Source organism: Palaemon carinicauda, chromosome 16 (assembly GCF_036898095.1).
Source record: "Palaemon carinicauda isolate YSFRI2023 chromosome 16, ASM3689809v2, whole genome shotgun sequence".
Classification (NCBI taxonomy): domain Eukaryota; kingdom Metazoa; phylum Arthropoda; class Malacostraca; order Decapoda; family Palaemonidae; genus Palaemon; species Palaemon carinicauda.
The window spans coordinates 74,604,965-74,623,998 of NC_090740.1; the positions used below are offsets into that span (position 1 = coordinate 74,604,965).

General features: G+C 41.8%; 1 protein-coding gene across 1 annotated transcript in view; it reads right to left on the minus strand.

Moving 5' to 3' along the window:
• Positions 1 to 996: 996 nt before the first annotated feature.
• The window catches only part of LOC137655775 (E3 ubiquitin-protein ligase RNF123-like), a 233,307-nt gene continuing 215,269 nt past the window's right edge, over positions 997 to 19,034 (minus strand). Inside the window, exons 21-25 of the mRNA XM_068389912.1 lie at positions 16,095 to 16,283; positions 15,793 to 15,952; positions 14,980 to 15,201; positions 14,608 to 14,788; positions 997 to 4,192 (exon numbers count right to left, since the gene is read on the minus strand). Of these exons, the coding sequence (XP_068246013.1) occupies positions 4,048 to 4,192; positions 14,608 to 14,788; positions 14,980 to 15,201; positions 15,793 to 15,952; positions 16,095 to 16,283 (897 nt within the window). The 3' untranslated portion in view covers positions 997 to 4,047. The remainder of the gene's footprint in view (positions 4,193 to 14,607; positions 14,789 to 14,979; positions 15,202 to 15,792; positions 15,953 to 16,094; positions 16,284 to 19,034) is intronic.

Here is a 19,034-nt window from a genome sequence, read left to right on the forward strand (position 1 = left end):
TATGGATCAGAGAGCTGGACAATAACAAGAGCGCTGGGAGACAAGCTGAGTGCAGTAGAGATGTGGTTTTACAGGAGGATGCACAGAATATCTTGGAAGGAGAGTAACAAATGAGGAGGTAATGGCAAGACTTGGAGTGCAGAGAGCAATAGTAAAGGGAATAAGAAAGAGACAACTAAGTTTTGTTGGGCACATCATAAGAAGAGAGAAAATAGAGCACTTCTGTCTCACTGGGAGGACAGAGGGAGGGGGAGATCGAGGGGGAGGCAGAGGACAAAGTACAAGGATAGTATTGTGGTGGGCTTGAAGGTAATTATACTTCAATTCAAGTGATACAAATGGTTGGGACAGTGAGAGGTGAAGGTGACTGACCACCAACGTTCAGGACATGACACTTCAGTAAGTAAGAAATTATAAGAATATGCAGCGATAATAAATAAACAGGTGATTAACTAGGCCATTTCTGTATTTTTAATATGGAGAGAAGTATTTTATGAGCTCTTACTTGCTTACAATAAATTAAAAGCAGATTAGTTCTAACCACATTAAAAATGCTTTTGAGTTGAAAAAAAGAAGTTTGGCCCGAAATCGTATCATGCCAAAAGGATAGGCTGCAAAACGACAGCAACAAAAAATTGTTGCCAAAGTGGCAGAGCCTAATAGCACTATTTCGTGAGTGACACAGGCATCTAAGACTTTAACTGCTTGATCCTAAAATAGCTGTGGGACAGGTAGTCATTACTTCAGATAAGGTCTCCAGCTCTGTAAGGTGATCATTCTAACATAACCATCCTTTATCCATTGTGGTATTCTCTAAAACGGTGACTTTTAATAGAGGTTAATTCCCCTCATGTTACACTTAAAGGAGAATTACTCATCATCTACACGATCAGTATCACATGGTAGTAATCTTCTAATATCAACTCAGTATATGAAACATAATTCTTTTGACTTTATGCCTAAAAACAAGGCTTCTAATAAAAACAACTTACTGTATAATTTTCAAGAATATTTACTTGGACCCTGTAGATTTTAAAAACAGTACATAAATTTCAGATTTTGTTAGCTGGAGCTTTATCAACTAGTCCGAGATCAAACACATATTTTCTTTTTGAAAACAACATTTTTCGAAGCAGTTCAAAAACAAATTACAAGAATAACAAGACTTTTAGCTGCATGAGACCCAGGGATCCCCTCCATGCATACACAGTACTAAAGACAGACTACTATTTCAATTCTTTCTTTTTAAGAGGGGGCTGAAGCATTTGGGAGGATTATGTAGTAAAATGGGCTTTCAATAAGTATTGGAACAGGGCAAATAAAATCAATTATCTTTTCAGAAATCATATCTTGCTCAAATCTGATAAGGAAACACAAATAACTGAATTTGAAAAAAAAAACAGTATCTGAAAGATAAAACAAATTATAACACCTCCAACAAACTTTACCTTACTCTAAACTTATCAGTCCTCATTTCTGTTACTAAGTAATAAGATTTAGTAGCAATAAATACAAACTACTTCTCCATACCTAGTCTAGAGTAATATTCTCAATCACTGACTAGCCTGGTACTCAATATTATTGGCTGATGCCTACTACCACTGGAGTACCTCCTTATCACAAGATATCAAAAGCACAAGTGCAATAATAAGCTAATTTTCCCTTCTAGTTCAGGCAGTGAAATTTTCAAAACATTGCTCATCTACATTATTCATGCATCTCAAATTCATACGTCAAAACAAACAGCCAATTTTACACAAAAGCATTCATGCATATACCCCATAGTAAAGAAATTTCACTCTACGTTTTTGTAAATCAACGTAGGTTAGTAGTGTTTCACCTGAGGCATGAAAGGAATTTACGAGATAAGAGCAATATTACCTCCAACATATCTGCAAATGGAAGCTTACTTTCATCATTTATGGATTTTGTAAACAGACCATGTCGTTGTAAGTCAATTCATTTTATTTCACGAACTGAGCATTATGACAGTGTCAAGTATAAATTCTACTTTACAAATCCTGGACAAATTGTTCTTGCATAACCAATCAATCAACTTTTTCTTCCAACTCATTTCAGAATATTCTCTGTCGACTGAATCTCCCACGACAGTCACCAACTGCACGTATTCTAATAATTTGCATGAAAGTTTAATGATGACAAAAATGTCTTATCAGCAGAAACCAAAGTCACTGTTTTCTGATGGCACTTGGCCTGATGCACAAAGATAACACTGGAAGATATATTTCCTTCTACATGAAATTAAAAATGCTTAATTAAAATATATTATGTAATTTTGTCTCAGTGCTATTTGTTTGTAAAGACTATAAATTAACAATATGCCTACTTTTTCAAAATATAGACTTCAAAAGTGCATATAGGATAAAAATTACAGAACTATATATAATACAATCCCAGAGGAGTATATTAATCCATAAAATTAAATATAAAACCATAAAACATTGTAGTAAACAAAAAATGAACATCACATAAATATTTCCCACAAAAAAGAACATCGCAAATATTTCCAATTAATATTTTCCATAGTATTAATGGAAGATGCAGCACCTTCATCACAGATTATTGCATTCCAAGTGTAATCATAGAATTGAATTTAAATTAGAAGCCGTCAAGCCAAACACAAAAGTGTCTTTCTCACACTTCATATCGAACCAATCAAAACGCCTTTTAGGGTCTATTTTTCTTTGCAGCTTCTAATGTCATAATAATACTTAGGTGGGCTTTTAAGAACTGAATTATAATAACTAATAATCAAAATATTTAAAAGAATGTCCAAGTTATCATATGCAACACTCCTTTATGATCACTTAATCATATATAGTTATGAGACACCACATATGTTGGATTTAGGCACTCCTGTCTACGAGAAATGGGTGACACTACACATACACTACCTTAAATACAATACAATATGTGCATGACACTTTGTAATGTACACTACAATACCTTATGTAAATTCGATATGTGACCAAAGGAAAATTAATTTGTAAGTTACTCAGTTTCCTTTACTATGCTTTATCAGTAAAAAACTTGCGAATATCAATTTCAAAACAACTTCTGTTGATAACTACATTACTAGATTACTTTACATGACTCTTAATTGGCTGACTAAGCAGAGATAATAAGTTTTGAATCAAATCATAACTAGGTAAAGCACTGGTTACATGGCCAACAAGACCTCCCCTTGGTAGGGGTCACCCTTTTCACACTTGCTATAGCTCATGACTCTTTTGTATGCCATGCCTAAATTGATAAACCAGTAAATTAAGATTAAAAAACTTAGTCTGAATATAAAAAAGGAGTTTAATTTGTTTATAAGAAAAATAAACAGATTCCACTACAATAGCAAATTAGCTGTTTAGAAAGAAGGCTGGGATTATCAAGTTCTTTGGCTAAAATCCCTGACTGCTAGATACTGATATTCAACTGGTATTTGGTACTTTTATAGGCAAAAATCAAAAGATAAATTTTTGTAATTTCTTTAAAATCATTAAACCCTTACTGTATTTTAATTTCTGTTCAAAATCTAAAACGATCAAAATACTGCTAATGTAGGAATTTATATTAGGCAAAATTAAATGTACATCAAAGTACATCACATAAGAATTAAAAACCTCAACAACGTAAAAGGATTGCAACAACGGCTACAAGCAACAAAACAAAGAACAGAAGAAACTGTTGACAGCAGGTAAGTTGGTATACCTGTGGAAAGAGGGAATGTCTTGTCTGCCCTCTTACTTGGTGCTTTGTCAATTTATAATTAGGATTCAGAACTTGGACTCCTTGTTTAGACAACAACTAAAGGCTTTTTCAAAGTAACATGTTCATTCCTCACATGGAAACATTAAAAAAAAAAATCATGACACATTACGGCCATTGAATTTCTTCTGCACTGTATTTTTTATAAAATAACAGAAGATAAAAAATCTGTGCTTCTTTCAATGTATAAAGCACAATATAGAAGTCAAACACTTCCAAAAGTAGATGATTATCATTATTTGGGCTTAAAAAAGACCAAACACAAAGTTACTTTGGCTTCTGGTCAGATGATTTGTCCACTGATGGTCCTTCATATATAAATGTATTACTAGTCACATCAATTACTTTATCTATTGTTGCCTTACAGAAGAAGCAATCTGTACGGTTCATCAAATGCTGGGTAACACAGCCCCTGAAATAACAAAGCAATTTTAAAATCATATCAAAACAAGTTCACAGATGACAGGATTGAGATGTTAACTTTATTCATCAATATCTTTTACTATTACTGCACATTAACTAGCATCTTAGAAACCTTTCTTCTTTGCAAAAACTGCTTTATAAAAAATTTTTTCTTACAAACATAATCATCTACTCTGACAGTCTAATTTATTTGACTTTACCTTAGCCCCCTTTTCACCTCCCATTTAAGAGCAAATCTTTTAACAAGTGCAATTGAGTTTAGATATGTGAAATGATAATACAGTGGAACCTCTACATACGAACGTATCTACATCCGAATTTTCCAACATCCGAAGTAAAATTCGAGCAATTTTTTGACTCTACACCCGAATTTTATTTCGACACACGAAGTAAGCAATTTTCGTCATACCGGTTGTATCTGAATTTTTCGACACGCGAAGTACAATTCGAACACGTCCCTACTCTACACCCGAAATTTTTTTCGACACCCGAAGTAAACAATACCCGTACGCGTAGATGGTACTCATAGCGCCGGATGTATTTTTTATTTCCGCCGATAGAAGGCAGCACTTCGACCTCGGAGGGACCCTCAATTAGCGTGGCTTGGGTCATTCCTCTGTTCTCGTCGGCTTCGTGTGGTTGTGCCCTGTGCGTTCTGCTATTAACTGTTTTAATCATGAGTTTTTACGTTCATCCTTTTACGGTATTTTACGTAAAGCATGGGTCCTAAAAGGCTTAGTTTCGCAAGTGGTAGTGGTAGTGGTAGTGGTGAGAAAAGGAAGAAGAAAGTGCTTTCTTTAGAAGTAAAGCAAGAAATTATTGAAAAGCATGAGCGTGGCGTCCGCGTGAGTGAACTTGCAAAAGAATATGGCCGAAACATGTCGACGATCTCGACAATCTTGAAACAGAAAGAAGCTATTAAAGCAGTGAAACCTTCTAAGGGGATCACCATCATTTCAAAACGTCGTAGCCTTATCATAGAAGAGATGGAACGACTTCTGCTAATCTGGATCAAGGACAGAGAGATTGTTGGCGACACCATCACCGAAACTATCATCTGCGAGAAGGCGCACGCCATCTTCATGGACTTGAAGGAGGAGAGCTCTGGGGGTGATGCTGGGGAGAGTTCAACCGAACCTTACTCAGACGATTTCAAGGCATCTCGTGGCTGGTTTGAGAAATTTAAGAAACGGTCCGGGATTCATTCAGTTGTTCGCCACGGAGAGGCTGCTGGTGCGGACACAAAGGCTGCAGCTGACTTTGTGAAGAGCTTTGAAAGGATCGTGCAAGAAGAAGGCTATGTAGAGCAGCAGGTGTTTAATTGTGATGAAACCGGGCTGTTTTGGAAGAAGATACCCAGTCGAACCTACATCACCGCCGAAGAGAAGAAATTGCCTGGGCATAAGCCAATGAAGGATCGGTTGACTCTTGCCCTATGTGCCAATGCTAGCAGGGACTTTAAAGTCAAGCCCTTACTGGTTTACCATTCGGAGAACACTACGGCCTTTAAGGCACAGAATGTGGATAAGGACAAGCTTCATGTTTTCTGGCGATCCAACTCGAAAGGCCTGGGTCACTAAGCAGTTCTTTGTCCAATGGGTTAACCAAGTTTTCGGTCCTTCTGTGAAGAAGTATCTTCATGAGCAGAAATTGCCTTTAAAGTGCCTGCTATGCCTTGACAATGCACCCGCTCACCCCCCCCGGACTTGAAGATGATATCTTCGATGAATTCAAGTTCATAAAGGTGCTGTATCTTCCACCGAATACCACCACTATCCTCCAGCCCATGGACCAGCAAGTCATCTCGAATTTCAAGAAGCTCTACACCAAGCACCTATTCAAGCAGTGCTTTAATGTCACGCAAAGCACAAACTTAACTTTGCGTGAATTTTGGAAAAGCCACTTTAACATCGTGCACTGCTTGAAGATCATAGATCAGGCTTGGGTGGGAGTAACGCGACGGACACTGAATTCTGCCTGGAAGAAGCTGTGGCCTGATGCAGTTTCTCCCCGAGATTTCGAGGGTTTTGACCCCGAACCTGATCCCGTAGTGGGTGCAGCGGAAGACGTAGAGGAAATCGTCTCCCTTGGCTAGTCCATGGGTCTGGAGGTCGACGCAGATGACATCACGGAACTCGTCGCCGAACATCACGACGAACTTACCACAGAGGAGCTCAAGGAACTCCATGCTATGTCTGAGCACATGAGTGATGACGAGGAAGGGATCGAAGAGGTAGAACATGTGTTAGGTTTGGCGCAAATAAAAGAGATGTTAGGAAAATATCAAGACGTGGTCGACCTCATCGACAAATACCATCCCAAAAAATTGCAGGTTTGTCGTGTAGTTGCGCAGTTCGATAATGTTTGCCTAACTCATTTTCGAAACATTCTGAAAAGCCGTACCAAGCAACTTTCTATCGATAGGTTCTTTAAAAAAACTACAAAGCGAACTCGTGATGAAGAGGAAGGAAGTGGTTCAAAGAAAACGGCAAAGAGTGAAGAGAAAAAAATTCAATCAATTTTAAGTGGAGAGAGTGAAAGTGATTAAAATTAATCCTCAAAAAGAAAAAAAGAAAATGTAAAAAAAAAAAATATAAAATATAAAAATAAAAAAAAATAAATAAGCTAAGTTAGGTTAAAGTTCACTTAGTGTAAGTTAGAATAAGTTACGGTAGTGTACATTTATCGTAGTCACCCTCTCTACCTCCTCGCCACCCGTCCATCTCCTCTCTGCGTAGCAAGACCAATACCTGCGCTGGACTTTCTAAGGTAAAATGACGCTAAAAACCCGTTTCTTATTTATTATTTCTTGATAATTATTCTTTTTTACATGTCTATTATCTAATTTAGAGTCCCTCTTGTCATGTGTAATTATGTGTAGTAATTTATTAAGGAGTTATCATAGGTTTTTGGGCTCAACCACGGATTAATCCTATTTCAATGTATTCTTATGGGGAAAATTCGTTTCTACATCCGAACATTTTCTACATCCGAAGTCGGTTGTGGAACGGATTAAATTCGTATGTAGAGGTACCACTTTGTAAACCTACTTTTCTAAAAACTAATAATACTGGACAAATCCAGTCATCAAAACAGTTAGCTATGGATTTAGTACCCATATGGCCACCTACAAACATAACAGTTACATTGACAATGCCTGAAACTCCAGTGTTCTTACCCTAACACTGCCTATAACTAAAGTAAACCTATACTCATGTTAAGTCTGCTCATACTGAGAGAGCACAAAAGTAGAGTCTGTTACATTTATGTACTAGCTGAATATGGTATGTGTATATCACTGTTAGAAGAATCAGTAGCTAATTTAAAAACATCAGAAATTTTAAGTAATTTCTATTTTTCCTAACGATACTTACCTCGAATTACTTTCGTAAGAGGACTGGTAAAACCACTCCGCTCTGACCAAAATGATTCTAATCCTACCCCCCACAATGACCAGCCACTGACCCGAGCGCCATCTTGACCTTAAGTCCTCAGTTCTCGCTCCAACTTTAGCCAAAACACTGAGTGCCTGTTCACCAGGGGACAGACGGGAGGGCAATAACCCGAAAGTAGTTTGAGGTAAGTATCGTCAGAAAAAATAGAAAATAATTAAAATTTCTGATTTGTTCCGACAAGAGATACTTACCTCGAACTACTTTCTTAGAAGACTCAGACTTAGGAGGCGGGGGTGAACTGGGATCAGGACCACCCTGACCTCAGGGGCAAGAAGACCCATGGCAGATGGATGGGCACACCCGGGGGATGAGAATCACATACCACACATTAATAAAACAGCCAACAGCCAATTGATAACTCACCTATTCAATCACACATTCGTTCCTCCCGCTCCTAGGGCATAGGGAACGCGGGGGGAATAGGTAGGTGGGGGGTTCAGGAAGGATAGGGGGGACATGTGTGCATCACTGATCCTATCACGACGGAACCTCGTAGGACCTTCACACTTGCTGACGACCTGCCACTACAGAACCTAACGAGAAGGTATCTAATGTCTTCCTCGTAACGCCCTTTAAGTAATGGGCTGTAAAAGTAGACTGCCTCTTCCAGACCCCGGCCTTTAAGATCAGAGAAACTGCTATGTTCTTGGAGAAGGCCAAGGAGGTACCCAAGCCCCTGATGTCGTGAGGCTTAGCGTGCTTGGGGGGAGGCACTCCGGAAGTATCATAAGCCTTCCTAATGACCTCTCACGACCAAAAGGAGACCGTATTCCTCGACACTGCCTTCTTGACCAGGCCCGTGGAGATGAAGAGGGAGAAGAGACCCGGAAGGTACCTGGCCGTTCTACCCAAGTACTTCCTGACTGCTCTTACCGGACATAGGAGCAAGTCTTCTGGGTCCCCCGAGGAGGCTATCGCTGGAACATAGAACTCCTCAAACCTTGAATCCACCACCGAGGGGTTCTGCATCTTCGCCATGAACAACGGAGAGAATCTAAACAAGACGTCCTTCCACCCTTTGCAGTGGGAGACCTCGCTGGAGAGTCCGTGCAGTTTGCTCACCCTCTTGGAGGATGCCAAGGCCCACAGGCAGACTGTCTTCAACGTGAGCTCCCTGTCCAAGATTCCTTCAGGGGCTCAAACGATGGTCTCTTCAAGGAGTCCAGGACCCTGGCGTCATCCCAAGCGGGGACCCCGGAGGCTTGCGGGGGGCATGACTGCTCGAAGTTGCGGATCAGCATGGATAACTGATCCGAGGCCCCTAAGTGCAGGCCCTTCAGCTTGAAGACCTGTCCCAGGGCAGCACTAACTCCTTTGACCGCTGGTACCGAGACCTTCTTCATCCTAAGGAAGATTAGGTAGTCTGCTATCAGGGATGGACGTCTCCAGTGGCTTCACTCCCTTACTCTTTCACCATTTGCAAAAGGTAGCCCACTTGGCCTGATACACTGCGGCTGAGGACTTTCAGAAATAACCCGCAATGTAGGAGGCCGCTGAACCCGAGAAACCATCCCTCTTCAGCAGGCCCTCGATAGTCGCCATGCGTGAAGGGGAAGCCCCTGCGGGTGTTCGTGGAACTTTAGGATGTGCAACTGACACAGGTGGTCTTGTTTTAGAGGAAGAGGCCAAGGGGGATATGAAGCTAGAGCCTGAAGGTCTGGAACCATTCCCTCTCGGGCCACCAAGGAGCCACGAGGGTCATCTCCGTGCCCCTGGACCGGAGGAGCCTATTCAACATCCTCCTGAGGACCCTGAAGGGTAGGAAGGCATAGATGTCCATGTTGTCCCAGGAGTGCTGAAATGCGTCTTCCATCTCGGCCCCTGGGTCTGGTACTGGGGAGCAGTAGACCGGGAGCTTCGCAGTCAGTTTCGTTGCGAACAGGTCTATCACAGGGAAACCCCACCTCTCCAAGACTTCCCTGACCACCTGAGGGTTCAGGGACCATTCGGCTCTTAGGACCTGGCCCTTCCTGCTGAGACCGTCTGCTATGATGTTTCGTTTTCCCGGAATGAACCGCGCCGTGAGGTCTATATGTCTCCTCTCGGCCCATTCCAGGATATTTTCTGTTATGAGGCAGAGCTCCCAGGAGTGAAGGCCTCCCTGTTTCTTGACATGCTACCGTCCTACCCTCTAGCTCCCCTTCGAAGATTGACAGGGCCCTCTGAATGGCCAAGATCTCTTGGACGTTGATGTGGAGAGCTCTCTCTGCCTGCAACCACTGGCCTTGTGGTGTGTGAGAGGCCAGGTGGGCGCCCCAACCCTCCTTGGAGGCATTCATGAAGAGCACCGTCTCGGGGGGGAAATCCGTCAGCAGGGTGCCCCGCCTCGAGTTCTCCAGCAGGGACAACCACTGTAGGGCCACCCTCCCTTCAGGGGACAGCGGGACCACCTGAGTGGGGGAACCGGTCTGGCACCAGCGATCTTTTAGATTCTACTGAAGGGGCCTCAGTTTGATCCTGCCTTGAGGGACCAGTTTCTCTAGGGAGGCCAGATGACCCAGTAGCCTCTGCCAGTCCTTGGCCCTCATAGGGAGGGCCTGGAAATCTCTCCGAGGTTCCTGATGCTCTCCTTGTAGGGGAAGGCCTTTGCCAAGGTCATGTCCAGCTCCATCCCCAAGTATACCGTCCTTCTTACTGGTGTCAGCTGGGATTTCTCCATATTTACCACAATACCCAGCTCCCAGCAGAAGGCTAACAGAACGTCCAGTTGCTGCTCCAAGAGTCCCTTTGACGCAGAAAGCAGCAACCAATTGTCTAGGTAACGTAGGAGTTGGAAGTTGCGCTTGTACGCCTACTCCGACACCAGGGAGAACACTTGTGCAAACCTGCGGGGCCCTGGATAGGCAGAAGCCTACGGTGGTGAACCGGTAAGCTATCCACCCCCACTTCAGCCTGAGGTACTTCCTGCTTGAGGGATGGACTGGGATCTGGAAGTAGGAGTACTTCAGGTCCAGGGGAATCATGAAGTACCCTTCCCTTATGGCCGCCAAGACCGACCTTGGAGTCTCCATTTTTTAACGGGGTCTTCCTGATAGACTTGTTCAAGGCCGAAAGGTCTATCACAGGCCTCCAACCCCCCGAGGTTTCTAGACTAGGAAGAGTCTGCCGTAGAAGCCCGGAGAGTTGTCCGACACCAGTTGGAGGAAGCCCTTGAGCAACATGGCGGAGATCTCCGCCTGGAGGGCTTCCTTGTAGTAGTCCCAGGATGCAAGGTGTCCACCCCAGGGTCCCTTAACAGGGAAGGGGTCTCGTCCAGGAAGGAGATCTGGTAATCTTCCTTCAGAACACACCCTGTCCATGGGTCGGTTCTGGAATTCTCCCAAATTTGCCAATGTTTTTGGAGGCATCCCCCCACCGGTTTTAGGGATAGTGGAAGGGGGCCTCTTGCCCTACTTCCTCCTAGGGAACTGGGCTCCTCTGGCTCTCCTGGAGGAAGGGGACCTGGGCTTGAAGGGATCCGAGAATCCTTGAGGCGCCTTAAAGGAGGGGTGGAGGGAAGAGTCCCAGGAATTTCCTTCCTTTACGAGTCTCTCCATTGTCTGCTCCACCAGGTTCTCTGGAAATAAACCTTCCCCTTCCACTGGGGAGTTCTTAAGCAACCTGGGATCTCTGTCCGGGATCCTTTGAGCCGACCTAATGGCTTTGGCCCCAGACCGTTGAAGCTCTCAGAGGAGGTTCAGGCCTGCTTCGTTGGAGAGATCGTGGCTGGTGTGGAAAGTGGCCACTGCCGCAGAACACAAGTCCAACCAGGAAATGGCGTGGGACAGGGATCAAGCGGAGGCCTCCATCGACAGGGTCTCCTGTAACCAGATGGCCTGGACTCCTTAGGCACCGTCCCCAGGGCACTGTCCACCGCCGTGGCGAAGTCCAGATCCCTGGGCTCTTCCGCCTCGCTCAGGTTGTTCAGGTCCCAGACCCAGGCTAGGACCCTCCCAAACATCGACATTTCCTCCAGTGGTGAGTGCGGCAACACCAGATCCCGTCGAACCTGCGGGGGTAGCCGAGGGCTCTACTCAAGCGGGGAGACCCGTATCGAGGAAAGCCTCTGGGAGGGCGGGAGCTGTCATGGGCTTGCCCGCCTCACTCGAACGGGGCCTTACCACGCCTGGGAAGTTCACACCCCTAGGCTCCCTCTGCAGGGTCACTTTTGGCCGCACGGGGCAGCGGGAGGTCGATGGACCGGCCGCAGAGCCCCGGGAGTCGACCACATGCTCCTCTCTCCTCTCGGGAACTTCTATCCCACAGGCAGCCCCTGCTGCGGTGGACGGTGGGGCTCACTCGTCGAACCTGCGGGAGTAGCCGAGGGCTCCACCCAAGCAGGGAGACCCGTATCGAAGAGCGCCTCTGGGGGAGCGGGAGCCATCATGGGCCTGCCCACCTCCCTTGAACAGGGCCTCACCATGCCTGGGGAGCTTCCACCTCTAGGCTCCCTCTGCGGGGTCACTGGGGGACCCCTACCCATTCTTGGCCGCACGGGGCCTGCTGCTGGGCGAGCCACAGAGCCGCGGGAGTTGATTACGAGCTCCGCTCCCCTTTCGGGGACCCCGTCCCACGGGCAACCCGTGCTGCAGTGGGCACAGGGGAACCCCTACCGGCCTTCCTTGGTGAATGGGAACTGTCATGCCTGCGATGCCGCCTGTTCCTCCTGCTGCTGCTCCTGTAGCACCTGTGTCGCCTCTGGGACGACCCAGAACATTTTCTAGGGTACCTCGAGGATGACCGCGAACAGTTCCTCTTGCGCCTCCTGAGCCTTCTCCTCTCGCCGGAGGAGGAACTCTCCGAGGAGGTCCCGTCCGAAGAGCGGTCTCCGTCGGAGGAAGAAGGAGAACGCTTGGCTCTCTTCTTTTTTATGAGGTTTGTCGTCATTTTCTAGAATACCTCGAGGATGACAGCAAATGGTTCCTCTTGCGCCCCCTGCGCCTTCTCTTCTCGCCAGAGGAGGAACTCTCCGAGGAGGTCCCGTCCGAAGATCGGTCTCCGTCAGAGGAAGCAGGAGAACGCTTGGCTCTCTTCTTTTTGTGAGGTTTGTCGTCCTGCGGCAGCATCACTGACCCGGCCTTCCCCACTACTGGGGTTGCCGACCCAACTGAGGGAGAGGGAGAGGGGTGGGTGCATCGCACTCCGAGGTCTCCTTCATCCCAAGGCTGCTTGTCGTCTCTCGGCGAACTTCCCGGGGTCCTAGGCACGGCCGACCAGGGTGGAGGAAAAACATTGGAAGAGCCCGTCACATAGTGCCTACGATAGAGATCGTACGTTTCCGATGTCGGGCCTGGAACGACCCACAGAGAAGGCAGTTCGGTTACGGCCGAAACCGCTACCAAGGGGGGCACCTACACACCACGAGTTTGGACCACAAACTCCTCCATGGAGGGTAGCCACAAGGCGCAACCGCGCCCTCAAAGACAATAATAAGGGAACCGCCAAAGGGGCCTCACCCGACGGAACAACGGGCTCAACAATCAGTTGAGGCCCGGCAACAGACTCACCTACGTCCCCACTGGGGATGACCTTGGGAACTTGACCAGTATCGGAGTCGTACTGGCCGAGGACGACTCTACCGACGTTTGCCTTGACTTAGTATGTTTCTCCTTCTTGACCTTCTTCTTCTTCATCCCAACTAACTTCTATTGCCAGTCAGGCCAAACGACGCATTCAGGGCAAATAGCATCCTTCGCACACCTTTGTTCCCGACACGTGGAACAAAAGGTATGAGGATCAACTTCTTCCTTAGATAAGAAAGCGCCACACGCTTTTTCCGCAGAAGGCCCAGGGCAACGAAGATGAGCCTCCATCACAGGGCAACGATAAACACACAGGGAAAGAAAGGACACAGGAAAATACAAGGAAACGCAGGGAACACAAGGAGACCACGTGGGAACCACAAGGTCAGGGTCAGAGCGGGAGCGAGGTTGTGACATGTTAACGTCACGACCGACCAGCGAGAACTGAGGACCTTAGGTCATGATGGCGCTCGGGTCAGCGGCTGGGCATTGTGGGGGGTAGGATTTGAATCATTTTGGTTGGAGCAGAGTGGTTTTACCAGTCCTCCTAAAAAAGTAGTTCGAGGTAAGTATCTCTTGTCGGAACAAATGAGTGTTATTAAACATTTTGAATACAATTATCAACATCAAAGATGATAAAAGTTGAAAATTTTTTTACTCCAGTGTATTAGAAAACCAACAAAGTGGTTAGGTTCAGTTTTTCTATTTTAAGAAATAAAACTTAATAGAAAAATAATTTGACCAACAAAGTTATGGCATAAACAGAATAAAATAAAATAAAGAAATACTATAACATTATTATCAACATCTCCCTCTGGTAAGAAGGTAAGTACAAAAAATTCAGTGGTCTACCTAAACCGAATTCTAGATGATAACAGACACAATAAAGAATAAACTATGAAAACTCCAAAACAATATCTAAAACCTGATGGTAAAATAAAAAATAATTCCAGCAAAGTAAAGATGTTTTGCCATGAAAATAAAGACGTTTCCTCTAATGAGACAGTCAAGTCATACTATAGTATTATCATCAAAGGATCATAAGTTTTGATAGTCTCTTCAACTTACATGTTCATTCAATACTGCATATAAAAAGAGGGTTTGTATTTGTGAGGAAACCTCTGAGAAAAAATAGCATTCCTTACAATGTTAGGTTATGATTTCATATTGCTTCCTTGAATGCTAACCTTTCTCTCTCTAATTCATGTTGGCCCCTTAAATTTCTTGCAAAAAAACTTAGGCTTTGAGGTAATCCTACAAGTTTTATTAGGTCAAAATTTATTTATACAGTTTAAGCTATTGCAAAGCAATGATATCACAAATATATCAAGCAACAGCTTAGATAAAAAAAATGGTATGACCTCAAATTTCCCATAATCAAACTACTGTATAAATAAAAGACTAACATACAGTATATGAACAGTAATACAGTACAAAAATTCAGTTACCTGCAAGATGAATGGCTGCAAGGGTTGAACATGGCTAAGGCAGGATAGGCATAGCAGATTGTACATAATGAATCATCGTCCCCACCTGGGGTTTGGTCACCTCTACTTTCTACACAGGCTTCCAAATGCCTGATAAACTGTTCGACTTGTTCGATTTCAACTCTGGACACATCCTCTGGATCTGAAGGAAGATAATGGCAAAAGTTGCTATTCTTCTACTCAAACTAATCCAGAAAAAGTACAGGATACTAGCATAGTACACTTAATTTGTACTATATTTACTATAGATATGATCTTGAAATACACTAAGTGTACACTAGAGCTGTAAGATATCATATGAAAACCATGACGTAAATCACTAAAAATACTTACAATTTCTAAGAGAAAACTTGACTGCTGAACCGTTATTAGGGGAACTTGAGGTACTAAGTCCTTGCGTAAGAGGAAGTAGGCTATTTACATCTACAGGTCCACTCTGTGATGAATTAGAAGGAACCGCAGTCTCTTGACCTCCAAGAAGTTGATATATAGAATTCAACTGGAAGCTTGGCTCACTGAGTAAGATTTTACTTACTACTTGAGAATTAGGACTAGCTGAAAGGATAAGTCTAGATTTAAATAAAATCTTAAAAATTGACCCCCAATTAAATTCCCCATATCATAACATGAAGAAATTTTTGTAATAACTTAATTGTCTTTTTCAATTTCAATAAATACTGAATCTACAGAATCCTTGTAAAATTAAAGAATCATACTAAACAATTCTATATTCATGACCTCATGGGTTATTTAAAAAGCAGCTTATATAAAAATACAAGAATATTATCATCATTATTATTATTACTATCTAAGCTGCAACCCTTCTTGGAAAAGCAAGATGGTAAAAGTCCAAGGGTTCCAACAGAGAAAATGGCACAGTGAGGAAAGGAAACAAGAAAATGAACTATATATGATAAGTAATTAATAATAAATATAAATTATCTTTAATATCAGTAACAATGTTGAAATAGACCTGTCATGTACAAACTATGAAGAGAGACTTATATCACCTTGTTCAATATAAAACATTCACTGCAAGTTTGAACTTCTAAAGTTCCAGCAATTCAACTGATAACTCACTTCACACCAACAGTATTGATAATAATGTAATGACAATGAAAATAACGCAGCTAAGGTCCACCTTACCTGGATCATAGCCAGTTTTAACAAGTGTTACAAGAATTCCAGTAACAGCAGTTAGAATTGGATAATGATGGATGGTTTCCAGACCTGGAATTTCCAAACTTACAACATATCCAAAGCATCCAGAATATCCACAGACACGATGAAGAACTTGGCACAATAACTAAAATAACAGAAGAGTATAAAGAAACATACATTATTAACTTTGAATTTCATGTAGAGTACAGGTATTACAAAGTAAATAATTTAAAAACTGCACTGTTTGCATTATATCAACAGAATACTTTTAACACACTTTAATTTACCTGACACAATCTGCTTAACAGTGACTCTGCATTTGGTCTACTTAGGTCAGTAAACAATTCTGAAGCAATATTCACAATCATCTCTAACACACGCAGGAGTGCTAAGGCTAAATCAAAACAAGTAGCACAGATTCTAAGTTGTCTTGAATCAATAAAAACACGCTCCGGACGGTTTGAGGCATTCTGAATCTGTTAAAAAAAAAATGGTTTTAATAATGCTGTAAAGAATACCATTCTAAAATAGTGCTTTGAAACATCATAATTAAGTTCTAAATGCCATTTACCATTTTATAATAAACATTCCCATTTTGATAAAGTACAGGTAGTCATCAACTTACAACCGAGATAGGGACCGAAATATGTATCACAACTCGATCTGAACGTACAGGTATGTCGAACTTAAAAGTGAAGTTTCCGTAGACTTATTATGATGTGTCATGATACTGTAATAATCCTGGTCATATATCAATACGGTACTTTCTTACTGTATATCAATATTTCATTTTGTTGGTTCATAGGATATTATATGCTTTATCAAAGCATTTTTATAATCTATTTTTCAATTTCAGAAGCACTTTAACAATCAACAATAGCTGACTTTTTTCCTTCCCTTTGGTTGTGATCAGGTGATCTCAAGGTCTCGCTAGTACCGCTACCGTATCAAGAGAATGAGTATTTTTAAAGCTTCATACAGTATTTCAATTTAGTTCATAATTAAGTCTTCATATTTATTAGAGCATGTTTGTATTCTATTTTTCAATTTATGAAGCATTTCAGTAATCAATACTGGCTTTTGTTTTACTTTTTGTAGTTATCGGCTGATCTCAACGTCACGCTACTGTATTGCGATTATGCGGACATACGAATGACACGAGCATCATTCATAGAATTTCTTAACTTATTCAAAATATCTTCATAATGAAATATCATATTAGCATTAATATGTTATAAGATATCACACTTTTCATAATGTTCATTTATAGCCATTATCATTTGTGTGTACAAGATTTTTCTTTAGGTATTATTAGAAATACTTGGTATCATTACTTGAGGTTTTGATAATGAGAATATTAATATTACTCGATAAAGTATTGAAAGGAAATCACTCGATTTGCCACTCGCCTTCTGTCAAAAATATGACATCACTAGACATACAGTACAGTACAGTACATTTTTTCTTAAATTTACAAGATAAAGAACTGTAGGTTACTCATAATAGATAATACAGACCACTGAAATACTTGGTATCGTTACTCAATGTTTCGTTGATGGGAATAATAAGATTAATTGGCAACGAATCAGTAGGAAATCACTCGCCTTTCATCAGAAATACAAGGTCACCAGACATGTGATATGAACTCAACAAAGAATGACTTGCAAAATATGTAACCAGTCTGTTTTTTGCAAGAAATAAAATTAAATACTAATTTACCATGCAAAAGTATTTTATTTTTATTTTGTAAAAGGAAATATATTACTTTAAGGAAATATTTGTCCTATTGGTGTACTTTTATTAGGTAATTATCAATCTGATATCAGAAAAGAAACATAATAAAATTAAAGTTGCATAAATTATGAGATGCTGTCCTAGCTTGATTTATGCTAATTAGTACTCATTACAACCAATACAGACACATGAGATACATTGTATCGTTACTCGATATTTTGATTATGGAAATACTAACATCAAACGATAGCCTATTGAAAAGAAATCACTTTATTTGCCCACTCATTTTCTGCAACTCTGCCAGAAATATAACATCACCAGAAATATGATTTGAACTTGACAGATATTAAAACTTCTTAATATATTTCTTATTTAAATTGGAGACTATATCATGAATAAAAAAATATATAGTATACTAATTACCATGATAAATTAGTTCCTTTTTATACAAGAAAATATATTATTTCTGAGGAAATATTTGTCCTTTTAGTGTACTATTTCCGACAGACTTGCAATGTCATCACACTTAAGAAAGTGGCCGTAAAATCAAACAGTGGTAAGTCACATAGGTCGTAAGTCAACGACTACCTGTAGTTTAATCATTATCAAAAAATCAGTTACTATTGATTCTGCACAATGCCAATAATTTCAGACAAATTTTTCCTCCTACCTAGATTAAATAAAAGCACAGATAAACTTATAGAGAAGCATTTTATCTATTTTTCTTTAAATATGACAAAATTGAAATTATTTTCTTAATACAAACCTGTACCTATTTATTACGGATTATCTTTTGGCAAAGCTGGAAGACTAGCCATTAAGGCTTTATGTCAGGTAGTAACTACCCATCCGCTAGTTAGCGGAGTAGGGGATTAGTGAGGGGTAGTGGAGGTTGCCAGCTACCCCTCTCACTCACACACTAGTGAATCCGAGCCACTTTTGATTGCAGGCAGGACAATTTGTATAAATAACTACAGTTTTGTATCAATACGAAAAATAAATATTACTCCAATATTGTCCTTTGTTCTGACATTCAACAAACCTTATGGTATTTATCAGGGATGACTCACCCATTAGGAGGGTAGAAGTCCGACCACTGGCTTGGCCACTGACCCAGGGTTTTCACGTACAGGCTTGGCCCGTAAAAAGAAAAACTCTGACACCTCACTAAAATTTTGTAAAGTACAAATAGCGGCCTGAGCAACCTATATGAGTGTGAAAACTAGCAGTAAGACTGTTAGGTAAGAATATTCCAAGCTAAATAGGAATGTTGATACAGTATCAAACATAGACATTTTCCAATACGCCCCTCACAGGGAGTATAAGGGAAGGCAGACAAGTATTAAATCTATACTAGGTTACACAAAGGACACGGTTATTACCTGTAGATAGGTGAGGCCAGTGTACAAAGGACCAATGATGCTGTTCCCCAGGAGAGGGGAAGATGAAAGAAGGAAAGGAAGAGGGGAAGATGAGAGTAGTTAAGAGCTAGT